At 38.0% G+C, this 17,764-nt stretch overlaps 1 protein-coding gene across 1 annotated transcript; it reads right to left on the bottom strand.

Annotated features, from left to right (window-relative positions):
- Window positions 1–771: 771 nt before the first annotated feature.
- LOC127961097 (uncharacterized protein C4orf54 homolog) lies at window positions 772–10,633 on the bottom strand. The gene is made up of 2 exons (XM_052560036.1): window positions 5,936–10,633; window positions 772–3,159 (listed from the first exon to the last, which is right to left on the bottom strand). The coding sequence occupies exon 1, from the start codon at window positions 10,329–10,331 to the stop codon at window positions 5,955–5,957; it is 4,377 nt and encodes a 1,458-aa protein (XP_052415996.1). The 5' UTR covers window positions 10,332–10,633; the 3' UTR covers window positions 772–3,159; window positions 5,936–5,954.
- Window positions 10,634–17,764: the final 7,131 nt, after the last annotated feature.

Raw genomic sequence — 17,764 nt, 5'->3', positions numbered from 1 at the left:
AATTGATTACTTTTTTACAATTAAAATGCTATTTTTTTAACAATTTAATTATTAAATAAAATATAATTTAATGTAACAAGGAGTCTTTGCCATTATTTAGGTTGTTTTATTTGCTACCTACTGCTGTGGTCTACAAGAAAAACAAAAAGAAAACTGTAATGAGGACATCTAAAAATATGTTAATAGAAAAAAATATTATATTTAGTGAATAAAAATTCAGAACACTGCTTTGAGAGCATGTCTCCGGAGTAGAATTACCACTAATATTTAAGTTTACTTCCTAGCAATGTGTGACAGATCTTTAACTAGACTATCACCTTTCAAATTAGCACTCTGTAACATGTATTGGCATATGGATTTGTAGCTTCCCACATATTAATTCTCCTGATCATATGGCACTTTATATAGACGTTCAAATATATTGGTGTCAGGGAGCTTAAATGCTTCTTAATATGCTTCTGAGCTCCACTATGGTTGGTAAAAATACTTTGTACAGCTGACAGATAGACAGTGTTGGCAAACAGTTTTAGGAGTGGTTTGCCGGAGCCATTCTTTTAATGCCATTATGCTTAGTAACAACTACTGATATGGGCTAGTGAACGACGCCCACCTGCAGCACTCAGTGGAAAATTAGCACATTATATTTAAAAAATTGTGTGTTGATAGGTGCTTATATTTCTTGTTGGACAATTAGCATTCTAAAAAAAAAAATATATATAATAATAATAATAATATAAACAGCAAGAATAAGAAACAACAACAACAAAATCATGATATCAAGAAAAATGTTTTATTTTTCCTGTAATGTCAAATCAGATAACATTTCTCCCTTTTTGCATTCCTCTGTTTTGAATCTCAGTCTTTATTCTTTCTAAAACGCTGTAATGCGTATTCTCATCCAATATGTCGCCTGTCCATCTTCACACATACTTCTAACCATTGCAACATAACTTAGTCATCATTTAAACATTATTTTTTAGGTGTAGCTTTTAAAACAGTGATTGCTTATGATTAAGTAATGGCCATTAAAGGAACATTCAACTTTCAGATGTTGTCTTATGACATTAAGTGACTCCTGATTACATCACTAGGAGCTCTTTTAACATATTTTGCACAGACCAAACAAAACCAACATACAGAGCACATACCAAACAAATACATTTTCACATATTTATGCCGTTGTGTTTCACAGATTAATATCTTTTATTTTTTAAATACCTTTGAGAAAAGTTAGCCTTTACAGTGAACTTAAATGTGCTGAATGGTATTAATCTGGAGACAACGACACACCAAACGTTCTTAATGACAGCTTAACGGACTGGCCAGCAGCTCCAACAGCTGAAATAATGAATGAATTCACAATTATACAAGCTATGTGCATCAAAAAAAGATAAAACAGAGGATCCAAATGTATTGCCTCTGTTATAAAAAGGTTCAGAATAATGTTCAAAAAATATTTGGAGAAATGTAGCATTACGTCACTTCTCACCATTGAATGGGTGCTGTCAGAACTAAAGTAAAAAAAAAAAAATCATAAAAACTTCACTATACTCCACAAATTCTGACGGCACCCATTCACAACATGATCTACTGTTTTGCATGTGCTGCAATGTAAAATTTCTCCAAATCTGTTCGAATTAAGGAAAAAAACTAATTATTATTAAAGTACATTGTTAGTAAATTTTCATTTTGGAGTGAACTATTATTACTGTAATGAAAATGTAATATATCTTAAGAGATATCACAAAGTTATTAGATTTCAGATTACACTTTGACTGAAAGAGAAATCACACATTGAAAATAAACAAGTATACTGTAGTTTAAAATACCCTTCAGCATGTACAGATTACTCTTTTGGAGCTGAGGTACAGCTGATTTTTCCTTTAAAAAAATACCTTGGTGATTTGATATGACACGAAACTGGTTGTCTGGTTGTGTTTTGTAGAACAGTTTCTTTACTCAAAATACAGTAAAGTTCTGCTAATATCTGTCATTTCTTCACCTGAAATCAATTCACCTGACCTTGATCCTGTAGCACTGAAGCCGAAAGGGATGAAACTGTAATACCAAATCAAAATGAAATGGTAAACACATTCTCTCACACACTTACACTATACCGGTACTGTGAGGTAATAGAGGAACACAGTCCCCTAAAACCATTCACCACATCAGCCACACATTTTTGTGTGTTTTAATGAGGTGGTTTATTCAATACCAGCAGAAAAACTACCTTAAAAAACAATATATATATATATTATATATTGTATAAAATATATACAATATAAAATTGTAATGCAATCCATTCATTTCACATAACACCTCTCAAGAAAGAGTGCTGAGATTCAAGGTCAGGAGAAGAGCTTCAATCAAGGAATGATGGATAGAAGGAGAACTTTTGGTGTTTTATATAGAGAACCTGTTATCAGCTTTAACAACAGTATCAATTTACGGTAAGTGCCTGTTTATAATGGAGAAGGTTTTTATCGATATATCCTGATATTGGATTTATAATTGTGTATACACACATTAGCATTTTTTTACATTTGGATTTCATTTAACATCATCTAATGCTCACTCAAAATTAGTCTTGAAAAAAACACACATCATTTAATAATACTGTTCAATTAAATGTTTACCAAATCTCAAAATGAATATAAATTCATACTGTATGTTAAACTGGTGTGATGCCTAAATCCACTTCAAGCGTACAAAATTATACATGTTATGCTTTTACTTTCAATTTATTTAGATGAAATAGTATAATAAAGTTGCTTACTCACCAGTTGACATCCATAGCATGAAAATAATGATCATGAGAATTGTATAATCTGTGCATCCCTAGCTGTTGTACTTTGTATTTGACTGACATTATTCTGAAGGTGCTTAAAGTGATTTTTTACAGTAACCCATACAGTTAATGCATTCTTTAAAAAAAAAAAAAATCCAATGCAGAAAAATCCATCCACTTCCACAAAGATCTGAGAAACAGACAGAACAGTTTTCTAACACAAAATGAAGTGAGTGGGATAATGAGCAGAAACAAGCGGCCCACAAATAATAATGCGATTTCTCGATGAAGATGATGAAGGAGATTCCAAAACATAGTAAATGAGTTCAGCCAAAAAACTAAATCAGTGAAAAGATGGCGTCATGTGGCTCCTGTATAAAACAAAACAAGAATGACATTAAAAACTACATTTACCATCAGCATTCTTTTGTGAGCGATGTGAACACAGTTATCAGTTAACAGGTTAGTTTTCAGGCCGTGCTCAAAATCAAGCATGATCTTCAAGTGTCTCTAAAACCATCCGCTAGCTAATAGCTGGATTATAGGTCATTAAAATTTTGCAGTTCTGGCATCTCATATTTCTACCCTGCGCCTTGCGATCGCACACCCACTGATTTGTTTGTATAATATCCCTCAGGCAAAGCTTCTGGCCCGCCTCTGGGTCTTTCCCTTTAACATAAGGCTGTCCTATAAAAAGGTGACCTGCCTGCGCCCCAAGCATCTCAGGACGAGGAGTCTTGATATCCAGCAGCAGCTGGCACAACACTGTATCAGCACAAACACATGCCACAAACTGGCTGACCTTTCTCTCCTCCCACTGCTATGCCAACAATGCCACGCCTCTTCCCTTCTCCCCACGGACAGACGCCATGCCACCCTCTCATCTTAACACTATCCATACCATAGACATACAGTAGCTCTTGAGGAAATAGAACAGTAGTTGTGTATTTTTAAGGGGTGCTATTTTATGACTGCAGCAGGAGACATTAACATAAAATGATTTGTATTTATACTCATATAAACAAAATAGTATATGCATGGTACACTCTCAGAAAAATAGGTACAAAGCCATCCCTGGAGCTGTACCCTGAGATACAAAAGCTAAAAGCAACATCTTTGTACCTTATTTACCCCTAATCGGCAGCTAACATTTACTCAGTAGTATTTTAAAAGTACATATTAGCACTTTAAATGTACATATTAGTACCTCAAGTGTACATTTTAGTACCTTTTAATAGGAAACCACCCTTTTGTCAGTGTAAGGTTCATATCTTAATTACCATTAAAAGGCATACAATGTACTTTAAAATTACATATTAGTAACTTTTGAAAGGATACTGCTCCAGTTTTGTGCCTTTTTGCTCTGAGAGTGTATTAGTGTAAAGCATATAACTCCTTAGTTGAACTTATTTATAAGATGCAAATAGCATTAAACAAAATATTCCTGAATAAAAAAATTCTAAACAGAAAAGTTTGATAAAACACTCTCAGCTGTTACTTGGTGGCACCTTTTCACAAGGTACACCTTTGTTCCTTATTTACTCCTAAAGTGTGGTGGCACGTCCTGATTTTGCCAAGTTCGATGTGTTCCTAGGTCAACATATTTTGTTGACCCTGGAACAACATTTTACTCCAAAAATATATTCTTAACCATATCCCTACACCTAAACCTAACCTTAACCATGAGTAATCCCTAAAATCAGAGGATATGATAGATGAATGACACTGATGTACAAGCACCAAACACTGATTTTAAGCGTAAACTTCACAAAATCTATAAACTGGTTCTTCAAATCTGATTGGTTAATCACAATGTTGTTCCAGGGTCAACAACGATGTTGTCCCAGGAACATGTCTCACTTGGTAAAATCAGGTTCTGCAGTGTGGTGCATAAAAGAACCTTAAAGGTACATATTTTTACCTTTTGAAAAGGTACAACCTCATTGACAGCTTTTGTACCTTTTTTCCTAAGAGTGAATAGAGAAATAAAAAACATTGTGGCAATGTGGGTCCACCGAATTCTGTACGATGACAGTTAGTCAAGGTTATGTGTCCGATTCTAACTCATAAGCCATATATACACTGAATGCATTGCAAGATTGTAAGCTTTCACTGTTAGTTTGTACAGAATCATCTGCAGAAGGCATAAATGCAACACTCTTAAAAGAGCAGCTGGCTTCTGGCTTTCAACTATGACTTTTTTCTTCTTCTGCAGAACACAAAACTATTTTAAAGAATGTCAATACAAAATGTCCTTTTTTTGTCCATACAATGAAAGTCAAAGGGGGTCTAATGTTGTTTTGACAAAAACAGTTCTTCAAAAGAAGGCCATTATTAGCTGCAAGTAATATAAGCAGACACTTAAACAGGTGCCCCACAAATCAATGTCATTTTATATTTAAAAAAGCAATTAAGATTAGATTAAACAGGACCCCTTGTGACCAGGAAGAACAAAAAAGCACTACAAGGAAACAGTTATAGCTAGATGTGACCAGCACATTACTGTTACATTTATTGTTAATTTGTGGTTATTTATTGTACATTTACTGTAAATTTATTTTTTTGGTCTTTTATTTTTCCTTTTTTGCTTTGTATTTGGTTTTGAATGAAATATCAATTTTAAACTACATGAGAAAATGAAAGAATTGAATTTATCCATATGAATTAGTAAATTAATTCATTTACCCATATGATCTATATAGCCTAACATTGTGCTCTGAACTGAAACAGTCAAATAAAAGCAAAATAATTTCCCCAACCTGGAATAGTTCTTTAAAATAATTTCAGATAAATCATTTCTATGGTCTTCTTGAATTAATTATATACAATGTACATATATACTGTAAAACCCTAAAAAAGTTTTAACTTACAAAAAGGGTATTCAGTATAAAATACTGTAACCGATTTATTCCTGTAAAACATTTTAAAGATGATATTCAAAAGATTTAAACAAAGCCCTAACAAAAGGTTGGAGAAATAAAAACGTAATAAATAATAATAATAAAAAAAATTCTTATGGATCTTAAGTCATGTTGTCTAGCTGATTATATACATTAAATATATATTAATTTTTTTTTTGTTTGCACTAACCACTATGACATTTTTTTTGCATGCAAATATGATGAAAAATATATAATTTGCACTTACGCTGTAGGTGAGTGGGGTTTTACCTATGCTCCACCACAAAGCTCATGGTGGTGCCATCGAAGGAGGGGGGAGCGATGATCCTTGGCCCTTGCTGGGAGGTGATGCTGATGACAGGCTGCTTGCTGTTGGCCAGCCTGCTGGATTTAACATGTTGAGCCATGGAGGTTGTTTGCGACAGCTTTCCAGATGGCATATAATAAGGGCTCTCCATGTAAGCTCCATCCTCCTGCTGACCCATGTGTGAATGGGATTTATCCCCATCATCTGCTTCTGACTGCATAGAGAGCTGGGACGGAATAGTGCGTGCGGGGATCATCGCGGTTGGCATGTATCCCGGGTAAAACATGTAGGTATGGCCGTAAGCTCCCGGGCCGAGAGCGAGAGGGGATATTGGCATTGGGACAGGGGTCATGGGAGGCTGCTGTGGCATGGGGACGTCCACAAACTGCCCGGTTTCCGGGTCAAAAAAACGCCTGGTTGATGGCTGCACCGGAGTGTCCACCAAGTAGTAGTTTCCCGTGGTGGGATCCAGCAGCATCTTTCTTTGGGTTGCCTGGAAGTGATCTGTCGGGATGGGGGAGGGTTGTACTGTAGGGGAGAAGCAAATGAATTGAGGCTGCGCAGCTTGCATTGGGACAGGCAGGGGTGTGTGGTAAATAGCAGCAGAAGGGGTATCTGGGGACCGTGTCTCCATCACAAAAGATGAACGTTTTGGTGACGGATGGCCTCTGGTGTCACTGTGAATCAGGTAAGAAGGCGGACTGGCTGTTTGGGCTTTACCTCCTCCAGTTGGGATTGTATAAACAGCTGTTTTGCCCAATCCAGACATGGTTGGCTTTATGGCAGGTGTTGCTTGAGGCTTCACTGGTATGGTTAGGTAGTTCTCCGAATCTGCTGTGGAAGTGAACTGCAGCGGGGCAAACTCAGTCTCACTGCCGTTCGGCCGCTCCCGCTCTTCTAGTACACGCTTTGGCTGCGTTATCTTCAGAGAAACAGGTATTTTCTGAGATTTAGGTGGAACACCCTTGGAGCTCAAAGTCGCTGGTGATGCAACGTGCGTTTGCAGTGTCTTTGTAGCTAATGGTTTCTGGCTTATGTTCTTACACGGCATTGCTGTGAGCTGCATTAGCGGTCTAGGGCCTTTTTGATCTTCCCGTGCGATCGGAGTGCTTGATGACTTGTCATCTTTTTGAGGTGGCATCTCATTCAGGTTTGAGTTTGAATTTTGTCTTAGCAATCTAGCAGCCGGAGTGGAGCTAGAAGTGCTTTCCTGTTCGTCCACGCTGTGTTTCTCATTGGTGATGAGCGAAAGCACGTGGCTGTCCATTATCGGCCGTGGTTCTGTTTTTCTCTTCCACTCGTTCTTGTCAAAAACATACAGCTGCTCCATCGTTTTGACAGCAGCTTGCAATTTTTCCAAAGCAGCCTGGTTGGCCATTTTGGGTTCGCCTTTCTTCTCGGCTGTGTCGCTCGATTTATCTTGTTTTTGTGTGCTTGTTTCAATTCTCACTCCAGCTGGCACTTCTTGCTTTGGCAGCCTGTTAGCTACAGCAACGTGAGGGGAGGACCTGTCTGTCTCAACCATATCCTCTGGAAATCGTCTCTTGGGGGGGTCTATTAAATTTCCGGATTGCTTCACATTGCTATTTGTATTCACAGACTGGCATTTAATCACTATGGGTGAAAGAGAGGCTGAGTTCAGATAAGGACTCTGCTTCAATGTCTTGTGCTCTCCATCACAAGTCGAGTGGCTAGATTTGTTGTCGTTATCTAAAGCCACAAAGTGATATGAGCTCTTAACCAGTTTACGCACGTCTCTAACCTGGTGAATAGGGGTCTGTAACTTGCCTTTGTTATCTCTAATGTCTCTGACTATAAAGTGAGGCACTTTGTCAGACGACTCACCCTTGAAAGCCACGGCGAGCGCCTGGCACCTGTTGTCCTCAGCTGTCTTGCAGCCTAAATTGGGAGTCAGTAGCTTCGCGATATTGAACGGGTCGCTTTTGTTGTCCCTAACGCTCCGCAAACTTATTTTGATTTCTGGCGATTTCGCTGTCACGGCACTGCGTGTGGCGTCGGACACATAGAGCGTGTCTGAGCGCCACTTCAAAGCCTGATCGCGCGCGGAGGTATTCCCACTCGGCGGCGGTTTCCTGAGATCCCGGTCCGCGGACGGAAGCTGTATGCTTGGCACAAACAAATGTGACATTTTGGTGTGCTTGCCGCTCGCCGAATCGACGCTGAAGCTGGTTTCCCCCGGACACTCGCGGAGCGGTTTCTCCTCAGGAGTTTTGTCGTTTTTATGTTCCTTTTGAAACTCTAGCTCGCCGTCCCTCCACGATCTGAACGCGCTATTTTGGCTTCGAAGCAGCGTGCTTTTGGATGCTTCGAATGCTCCTTTTTTAGTATCATTCGCCGACTCTAAATTCGTTTCTGATGCACTCGTCAAAGGCTCTTCTTTGCGCCCGTCGTCTTTGGCATCGCTTGAATTACCGTCTACTATGTCGCCCAGATCGTCCACGCAGACGATCGTGAAGTCGGAGTCGGCTTCTGAGAATTTCGAGCTTTGCCTTTGCAGCCCTTTGGAATTTTTCTTGGCCGTTTTCTCTCTGTGCGCTTCGTGCGTCCCGAGGCACGGGGAGGGCGCGTGGTGCGCCTCGCAAATCTCGCCCCTCTCCATTTTGCGCTCCTGCTCGAACTGCATTTTCTTAGAAATGACATTTTTGAGGAGACTCGATGCGAATATGGCTTTCTTGTGTGTGTCTTCCATGGTTTCCTCTGCATTGCAGAGTTGTTTGCTGGCCTCACTCACTTGAGCGCTTGGCAAGGTGTTTGTAACTTCATCTGTGGAACGTGATCCTCCAGTGCTTTCGTTTACAGGCTGCCCGGATTTGACATTGCATCGAAAATTGAGCGTTTCGGTCAGTCTTATGAGGTTACTTTGCCCCTGTGAAAACTTCCCCATGAGCTCAGCCTTTTTTGTGGTAGTCGATGCGTTTTTGCGGCTCATCAAACTGCCGTTCAGTGCAAATATCTCGACTGGGGGCGCTCGCATGCTAGTCAAAGTCAAGCCCGTTATCTCCTTACCGTCCCTCTTTTTGGCGAAATGGAAATTGGATGTGGAGCCTTTATGTGCTGCTAGGTTTTGATCCCTCGCTTTGCCATACTTTAGGTCAACAAACGTGGACCACCTGTTGATTCCCAGCCCATGCTCTGAAGCAGAAGACTCACTAGAAGTACTAAAGTTTATGGCATCAAAATATGGGTACGCCAAACTTTTGAATGCCCTGGCTGTGAGATTGCGCACTTCCTTATCGGCGTCATCCAGTTCGCTCATCGCGCTGGACGCACCGCTGGAATAGTCGTTCACATCTTTGCATTTCAGTTTGCTGCCAAAGTGCAAGCGCCCCGGCACAGCAATGAAACACTTTGCGTTATCACACACATTGTCACCTCTTGCATCCACTCCTCTCAAAACATAGCGGCTGATGCCTTTTGCATGTTCTTGGATGTTGCCTGGCTCATTCACAGCGCGGGAAGTGGCTTTGATTGACAGGTGAATCTGCCCAGCTGCTTTTTTTTGCTTTTTTGACAGGCCCTCATCTGAGCTGGCACATTTGTCCGCGTCACAGAGATTGCTTTCAGGCTTACTGCTGTCCACTGCCTCGTTCGCATTAGCCTGTTTGCTTTCTTTTGCACCTATCGTTTCATCACTGTCAAAAGACGCATAATCGACAAACGAGTAGACCTGGAGATCGTCCTCGATATCCCAGCTGGATCCCGTCTCAAAATCGTAATCCGTATCGTGGTCCAACTCCAAAAGCTGGATTTCGTGGGTTGTGATATAGTGCGATTCATCTTCACGGATTTCAGGCGTGCATTGATCCGAAAGCACCACTGTGACCTCATCATCCGATTCACTTCTGCTGCTCATATAAACATCATTGTATTGTTCATGGTTATTGCTTCCTGTGCTCTGCGTCTCCAAATTTCGGGATTTGGGCTCTTGTTCTGTTTCCTCGGTACATTCCGTGTCGTTTTTATCGACTTTATGTATTTCAAAAGCTGCTGTTTCAAAAGAGCTCGACTTTTCCACGCATTCCTTCATTGTGCATTCATGTTCAGTAGATTCATTTACTTTTTCAGTGCAAGGTTTGTGCTCTCCTTGTGAATCGCTCATGCCACCAATGTCTTTAATTATTGCCAGTGGACCCGAGTTTTCAAATGTCACTTTCACTGTTTTTGTATCATCAAATTTCAGTTCCAGCAGGTCGTTGATATCCACATAATTTGACTCTTCTTGTGCGGCTATCAGGCGCATATCCCGTTTGGAAAGAAAGTTTTTAAACGAATGGGAGCCTTCTTGGTAGATGAGTGTTTTCTCCGAAGCTGCCATTTGATTTGTTGCTGATAAAGCCGTGGTTGTACAACCTGAAGTATTTTAGGAGAGACACCAGTCCCCAGGAATCCCCACTGCACTGCTTGTTGTCCAGTCCTAGTGAAGTTGTGGCTCTGCTCTGCCTTCCTCACCCGAGACCGTCATTTTACACGCGCACCGGACGTTCACACCACGCGACCTCCTGAGACAAACCACCCTACTGTCACCCTACTGTACGTTCTTGTAGAATATGCCATTAATATTCCCGTATCGATGCAATGCAAAGCGTTAATCTGAAGACACAGGAAGCCTGTTGTGTTGCGCGCTGTTACTTAAAATCCACATGACTGCACATTTAGAGCAGATGACGAAATGCGAAAACGGCTATTTTAGAACCGGGATGTTATGTTCATAGTGTTTTGTTACATACAGCAGACAAGGCTGACTCCCCCGACACAACATTTGTGCTAAAAATGAATCCTCCTTAAGCTTCTCGCTCAACAATGTGCGCTTTTGACGTGTCACCGCCTTAACCCAACAAAATAAATATGTCACTGCCATATATTCGCTCTCAGTCATGTGATGGAAATGTTGACGCTCTGAATGGAGTTACAGTATGACGAATATGAGAGGGATTAGAGATGATGCTTTTCCATAGAAGTGTTGGGTAGTTTAGTTATAGTCACCTATATCTTCACCTATAACAATTTCTTTTTCCTGCCATTATTCAGTGGAAGATTTAGTTTTCATGCATAAAACCATAGTTTTGGAGCGAGCTCAGCACCACAGCGCTGGACAGCTCCTTTGCAGTAAACAATAAGCGTACGCCATTTGTTCTCCAGCAGTAGTCACTCAAAAATGAATTTGTTCTAATTGCCTTTTATTTATATTTTTCACAATTAAACTAAAAATAATGTGCTTTAATTTGTATTCTCTACGTTTGAAGGAACATTTGTCGATTAAAAAAAAAATGAATCGGAAAAAAAAGGTTTTTATTTGCCTATGGTGTTTGAGGGAGTGGTCTAATATGAATATTTAATTAAGTAGACATGCACAAGCAATGCAGATTTATATGTACTGTTAATAGTAGTAGTTGTTGTTGTTGTTGTTATGGGGGTTAGAAGCTAAATGTGTTTACAGACACATGCTGTTTTATTTGAAGTCTTCAAGTTTTCTAAGTACCTTATTCACATTCATGTTTTCCTTTCCCATACAGATTAAATCTGAGGGGAAAAAAGTCCTGTATATTAAAATATTGACTTATTTTGCTCTAGTACCTGAGTGAAGGTTTTACAGTAAAACATACGTTGAATATTAACATGTTTTATTTGCGTATTAATCAGTATTTAAGTGTGGGATTTTTCCATTTGGCAGACAATTTTATCCAAAGCAAGAGCAAGTTACATTGCACTCATGGTGCACATTTCATCATATCATATTTAATATTTATAATAGTAATGAGCATATAATAGTAATACAGAACATTTTTTATGTCTGCAGTGTAGGACAATGTCATGTGCTGCAAACTAAGCTCAATAACATATGTTTTACATTGACACAATTAGGTTTTACAATTTACTATACTTTTTGGCAGATTAAAATACAATTTAAATATATAAAAAAAAAAAAAAAAAAAACAGATTGGATACTAAATCCTTTGCGTTTCACATCAAAACGAATTATTTTTAATATGTATCCTATATATCTTCACCAAATGTATGCTTACCTGCTTTTCCATTCTAACTGTTTGGCCAATGAATGTAAAGACTTTTGCTTTGTTTTTGCACCACATACAGTAGAACAAGGCCTGCTGGAGACCTGAAATGTTTCAGACTGGTATATCATGTTTACATTCCTTCAGCAACTGTAGGCTGAATGAGAAGACCACCATACGACTGCCTGAGCCTGAGATCTGACCTTAGTACTAAAGACTAACTCAACACCATCTGCCAAGATGGGATAGCTTCTAGTATGGTGCTATGTAGGTCTATTTGAGTGATTGTTCTTTTATATTTCATACATTCTAGTGTTTTTTTATTAATAAACACACACACATATGCACACATGCATATATACTGGGCTGCCACAAACAGGGTAATTTTAGTGCGCTATTTAAATGGCTCCAGTCTGCTCCAGTATGTTCAGATACAGTTACATTCAGTGGCCGTATTAATCCAACAGGTGTTAAATCATGTCATCTATTAATCATCAAATGGCAGTTCACACAGTTGAGAGCTGATTAGTTAGACACACCCGAATACAGCTTACATTCTCAGCCAATTTTTCTGGATTCAAGTGTGCTGTAAATTCTCATCATTGGATTGCAATGTCTTAATCTCGAGAGTTTCTTTGTGCACTCGCCAGTACTCTCCCTTCCTGTGAGTCTGTTCACATACCGTCCAATATAAGGACTTCATTTAAAACTTTCAGCCCTTAAGGGAGGTAAGACATCTTTTTTATACCACTTCCTATAAGTCAGTTCACAGCAGCCGTGTTAAGGGTTTATCAGGTGGTGTGCATGAGCAGAATTCAGTACCCTGTGATTTTAGATGGAGTATTTGACTCAACCTGAGTGTTTGACCATCTGTAAACAGTCGTCTATCTCTCACCGCAGCTCTGATCAGAGCCAAGCAGGTGCTTTCCAGCTTGTTCTGCAAACTGATGTCAATGATAGTGAGAATGAGTGTTTAAGGTAAGTTAAGGCCTCTCTGAGGGTCAAATGAACTCCGGTCCGTGCAACTTACATTAATTTTCATTAGCCCTTCTTGCAGCAAGTTTGGTAACACTTTATTTTAAGGTGTCTTTGTTACCCATGTTACATGTATGCAATATTATAATAACCATTAATTATGCATATACATGAAAGTAACCCTAAGCCAAACACTAATCCTAACCCTAACCATTTAGTAAGTATACATGTAGTTAATTAATATTACTTAGTACTGAAAAACATTAAACTGTAACAAGGACATCTGAAAATAAAGTGCAACTGAAAGTTTAATACAAATTTATTTCACAAAGTCAGATAACTTAAAAATGTATTTCAGGAGGTAACAACCAAACATTTTATATTAGTCTAAACACACAGTATTATTAAAATGTTTTATTTATATTAATATATTTTATATATTGAATCAAATATATATGAGAAACATTTAACATTTTTAGCAAAACTAAAATAAATATGTATGGCCCTCTGAATGGCTTTTTGGCTGAATTTGAAGTGACTAGTAACATTTTTTAAAGGTTAAATGATTTTGCAAACAAACTTTTCCTTAGAAAATAAAACATAATACATGAAGTTATAACAATTATATTTATAGTATTTCATAGTGGTAGAGGTCATATCATAACTGGATTAAGTCAAATATGTATTCATTCATTGATCCACCCATTAATTCATTAATTCATAATGATTCATTGATTTTAATTCAGCCTGACTAGTTTGAGTCATATTAATAACATATTAAAATATATTATTAATAATAATAATATTTAACTCAAAATCAGCCTAAATGCATTGAGTTGTATTAACATTTATATATTTAAGAAAATATATTTTATATATTTATATTCGAAAAAAGAAAATAATTTAAATAAAATATGTAAAAATACAATCATTTAATTCTTTAAAAATAATAATTAAAATATTTTTAAATAATAAAATAAAATATGGCCCTCTGAATGATTTTGGCTGAATTTTAAGTGACATTGTTTAGAAAATGTAATTATTTTGCACAAACAAACAATATTTAGCTTTTCCTTAGAAACCAGGGTATCTATGTTAAGTTGACTGACAGATTAATTACATTTAGGAGTAGTCATTAATCCTAACAGCTTGGTTTAAATTTGTCCTTCCCTATTGCCCTGTCTGTCAGTGGTTCCCTTCATATGTATGCAATAGTTTAAAGTAATCAACTGCACATTAGCCTTCCTGCCAGAATGCAGCGGTTGTCTGGAGAACTATATTAAGGCTGTCTTGCAACTGAAACTCTGTTTGCACAGAAACTCTATTCTATGAGTATCCATAAAGAGCCAATGCTCTCTGCCACAGAATGTGTCTGCGATGTGATAGTAAAGGCGACGGACTGGTCTAGTTTTCAGTGTCACATTTCACAACTTTTTAGTAGCTGTGAGATGAGCGTCCACTGTATGTATATCTGGAGCTCTGTAAAACTAATTTACAACATTAAAAGATCAACCACAGTTAATGATGAAACAGTGACACTCTAACCTTTCAGCTTTCAGATCTAATGCAAAAATCAGGTGTCATGTGAATGTTTGTAAGACACTTTAAGTTGCTATATTAACACCAAGTACTTAAAAAAATAATAAATAAAGTGTCAAATATTATTGCTGTTGCCTTAAGCATTAGTCTTTTACATTGGTATCATTAAAGAGCACATTGGTGATAATCTTCTTGAAAATTAAAATAGATATTATGTTGCCGAGTGTCTGGTCTGCTAAGGCACGCGAGGCCTGTGGGTTTCTTACAGACAGACGGAAAGATACAGTAAACTGTCATCAAAACACAAAGTGATGGCAAGAATACTTCATCTATGATTCCCAGACATTCACGCACGCACACACACACACACACAAACACACACAGAATTTACTATCTTTTGAAGCTGTTTTCCTACTGGGCTTCTCCTGCAGTCTATGTGAATTTAGCTTTTATTTTTGTGGTTTCCAAAATGTTGTCAAAATCTGACCTACACACATACACACTTTTACACACAGTCCAGTGCTGCTATTAAGGAACGACTTATGTCATCTACTTATTTAGGGGTTCTGTCAGACTGTAGAACCGTGGATCATTTAAAAGAAATAGTGAAAATTACATAAAAAGTGCATGCTTAAAATTGACTCACTATCAGGTCAGCCAACATGTAGATGAGTTTGTTTATTCAACAGAAGAGATTTGAAGAAATGTAGCATTATATCACTTTCTCACCAATGAATCCTCTGCAGTGAATGGGTACCGTCAGAATGAGAGTCCAAACAGCTGGAAAAAAAATCATAATAATCAACAAGTCTGCTAGTTTTGAATAGGCAACTTTGGCTGCGTTTACACTCAGCATAACATGTTACCTGTATCCGGATGTTGTCCACACACACACAGACACACACACACACACACACACACACACACACACACACACACACACACACACACACACACTGAAAAGACAAGTGCAAACGCACTTCTGATCGCAATGTTATCTCTGATCAGTGTGTCCTGGTCCAGAGGTAGTCGAGGACGCATTGTGATCGGGATCTCAGTGTAATGTAAACGCAATTCAGCCATAGTGTCTGCATTCGCAGGTCGACCTCACGCATAATCCCGATCTCGCGATCTGTGCGAAGAGTGACGGAGAACACACGCTAGTTACACTCCTACTCTTGTCTTTGATTTGTAAGATGTCCTGCAGACTTATTTAAATAGACTTATTGCGCTGGAAAGACAGATCCGATCGGTTATCCAGATAGAGAAGTAATAGTTGGTGTTGCCAGGTGTGAACGCAGCCATTAGTGGACAGGTGTTACAGATAGTGATCCCACTTCAACACTAGAGGGCAGTCGAGTCCTAAGGATTTTACATTCCCACCTGACCTTCTGAATTTTGACTTTGATTATTATTTATTTTATATATGTTTCCCCGATTATACCACTGTTAAGTGATGGTACTGAATGTATATAATGGTCTCAAAATTTCCCCCCAAAACTGTATCATTACTTTATCATTACCCAAAACAAAATCATTACTGAAAATATTATTGAAAAAAAAAGATCATTATCATTCATTAATATCTTTTAATTGTGCATTAAAACTCTGGAACTGGACAGTAACGTTTTTACTAAGTTGTCTGTTTTTTAATGAAGTGTGTTTTTATTTTATTTATTTATTTTTATTGTTCGGTGACATTCATTACAGTATGTTTTAATGATTTCTGAAGGATCCCGTGACACTGAAGACTGAAGTAGCAACTGCTACAAATTCAGCCATGAATTAACAGTTTATATTGAGGTATAGCTATGCAGATAAATGCATCTTTTCTCTGACTAACAGGCCACTTCACTACCACAGTCAATGCTTGTCTGCTGTACTCAGAGGTCCTTATAGTGAATTTGCCACAGTCAGCAACAAGACCTGATGTAACTTACTCAGCAGAGGCCAGATAGTTCTGCAGTCGTTGGGCACATCGGCTCTTTTCCTGAGTGACAGGGACATATTGGCTCAGTGCAGGTTGGGGAATGAGAGAATGAGATTGTAGTGCAGATGTGGAGGACAGAGGCTACAGGCCGCAGCTCGATGACTTCTGACTTTCCTTATCCTATCTGCTTTGTCTGGCACATTTGTTTTGTGTCCGACTGTCAATATAAAGGAATTAATTTGTTTAAGGTCAGAAGTGTTTGCAGATCTTATTTGGGGGCTCGCAGTCACCCCCACAAATCCGTTGTCACACACGTTAGCCACTGAGAGAATAAACAACTGACTGTTTGCTTTACATTACCTCCGCAAACAGAAATAGCCACAAAGACACTTTTGAGATCGCATGTCAAAATATTTTGGGGAGAAATTTAATGTGACGTGATACAAAATAAAGCGTGTTTTTTTCTGTACTATAATAGCCTGCATCCAGACACATTTCATATTAACAAATCTAAAGGTGCTACTAGATAATCTAATAGTCAAACACTAATTTTAAGTAAATTAACAAAGAGATAGATACACAAAAAACTCAGTGGCATTAAGCTTACTGGCATGGAGCCAATTAGATTTAACTTAAATTAGCAACATTATCATAAAGCTTGGTACTTCCTTGCCTAATAACTAATCACTAACATTTATCTGTTTACCCGACGCTCAAATGTCCCCTTTCCATATACATTACTGAAGCACTTTGCAATAAAGCATTGTAATTTTTTTTTATTGCTATTGCAATTTATTACATTTACAAAGGGCAACATGATCGGTTAGAGATGCAATTTGGCTTGAAATGTCTTGTTCAAGGGGTGTAACTTTATATCGCTCAGAAAATAAGTGGTATGATATCAAGATGGTTTGTATTTATGGCAACCACTTTTCTTCTGATGGCCAAAGGAACACAACTGGTTCCACTTATCTTTTCACCAGTGATTAATAGAAGCCCCTGAGGTGAATACAGTATATCAATGGTATGAACATGACTCTAATTCAAAGTATCTTTAACTTGGTAAAAAGAAGAAGAAGAAAAAGGAATACATGTGTTTTAATAAAACAGGGATTTTACAGCCTTCTTCCAGAGTTACAGCTACATGATGACAGTTCTTTCTGTACCTTACTTCTGAGGTCAGTTTTTTTTTTTAATAAAACAAGTACTTTAATAAACAACACGCAAAATTATTTTGTATCTCTATAAAAAAAAGAATACCGTGTATTCTTAGAGTATATATTATTTAAAAAT

Source organism: Carassius gibelio, chromosome B7, assembly GCF_023724105.1.
Source record: "Carassius gibelio isolate Cgi1373 ecotype wild population from Czech Republic chromosome B7, carGib1.2-hapl.c, whole genome shotgun sequence".
Classification (NCBI taxonomy): domain Eukaryota; kingdom Metazoa; phylum Chordata; class Actinopteri; order Cypriniformes; family Cyprinidae; genus Carassius; species Carassius gibelio.
The sequence above is the reverse complement of the archived record's forward strand: the minus strand, read 5'-3'. Positions and strand labels throughout refer to the sequence as shown.

Excerpts from the sequence above, each read along its gene's own strand:
- LOC127961097 (XM_052560036.1), bottom strand. The coding sequence starts at position 10,331 with ATGGCAGCTTCGGAGAAAACACTCATCTACCAAGAAGGCTCCCATTCG.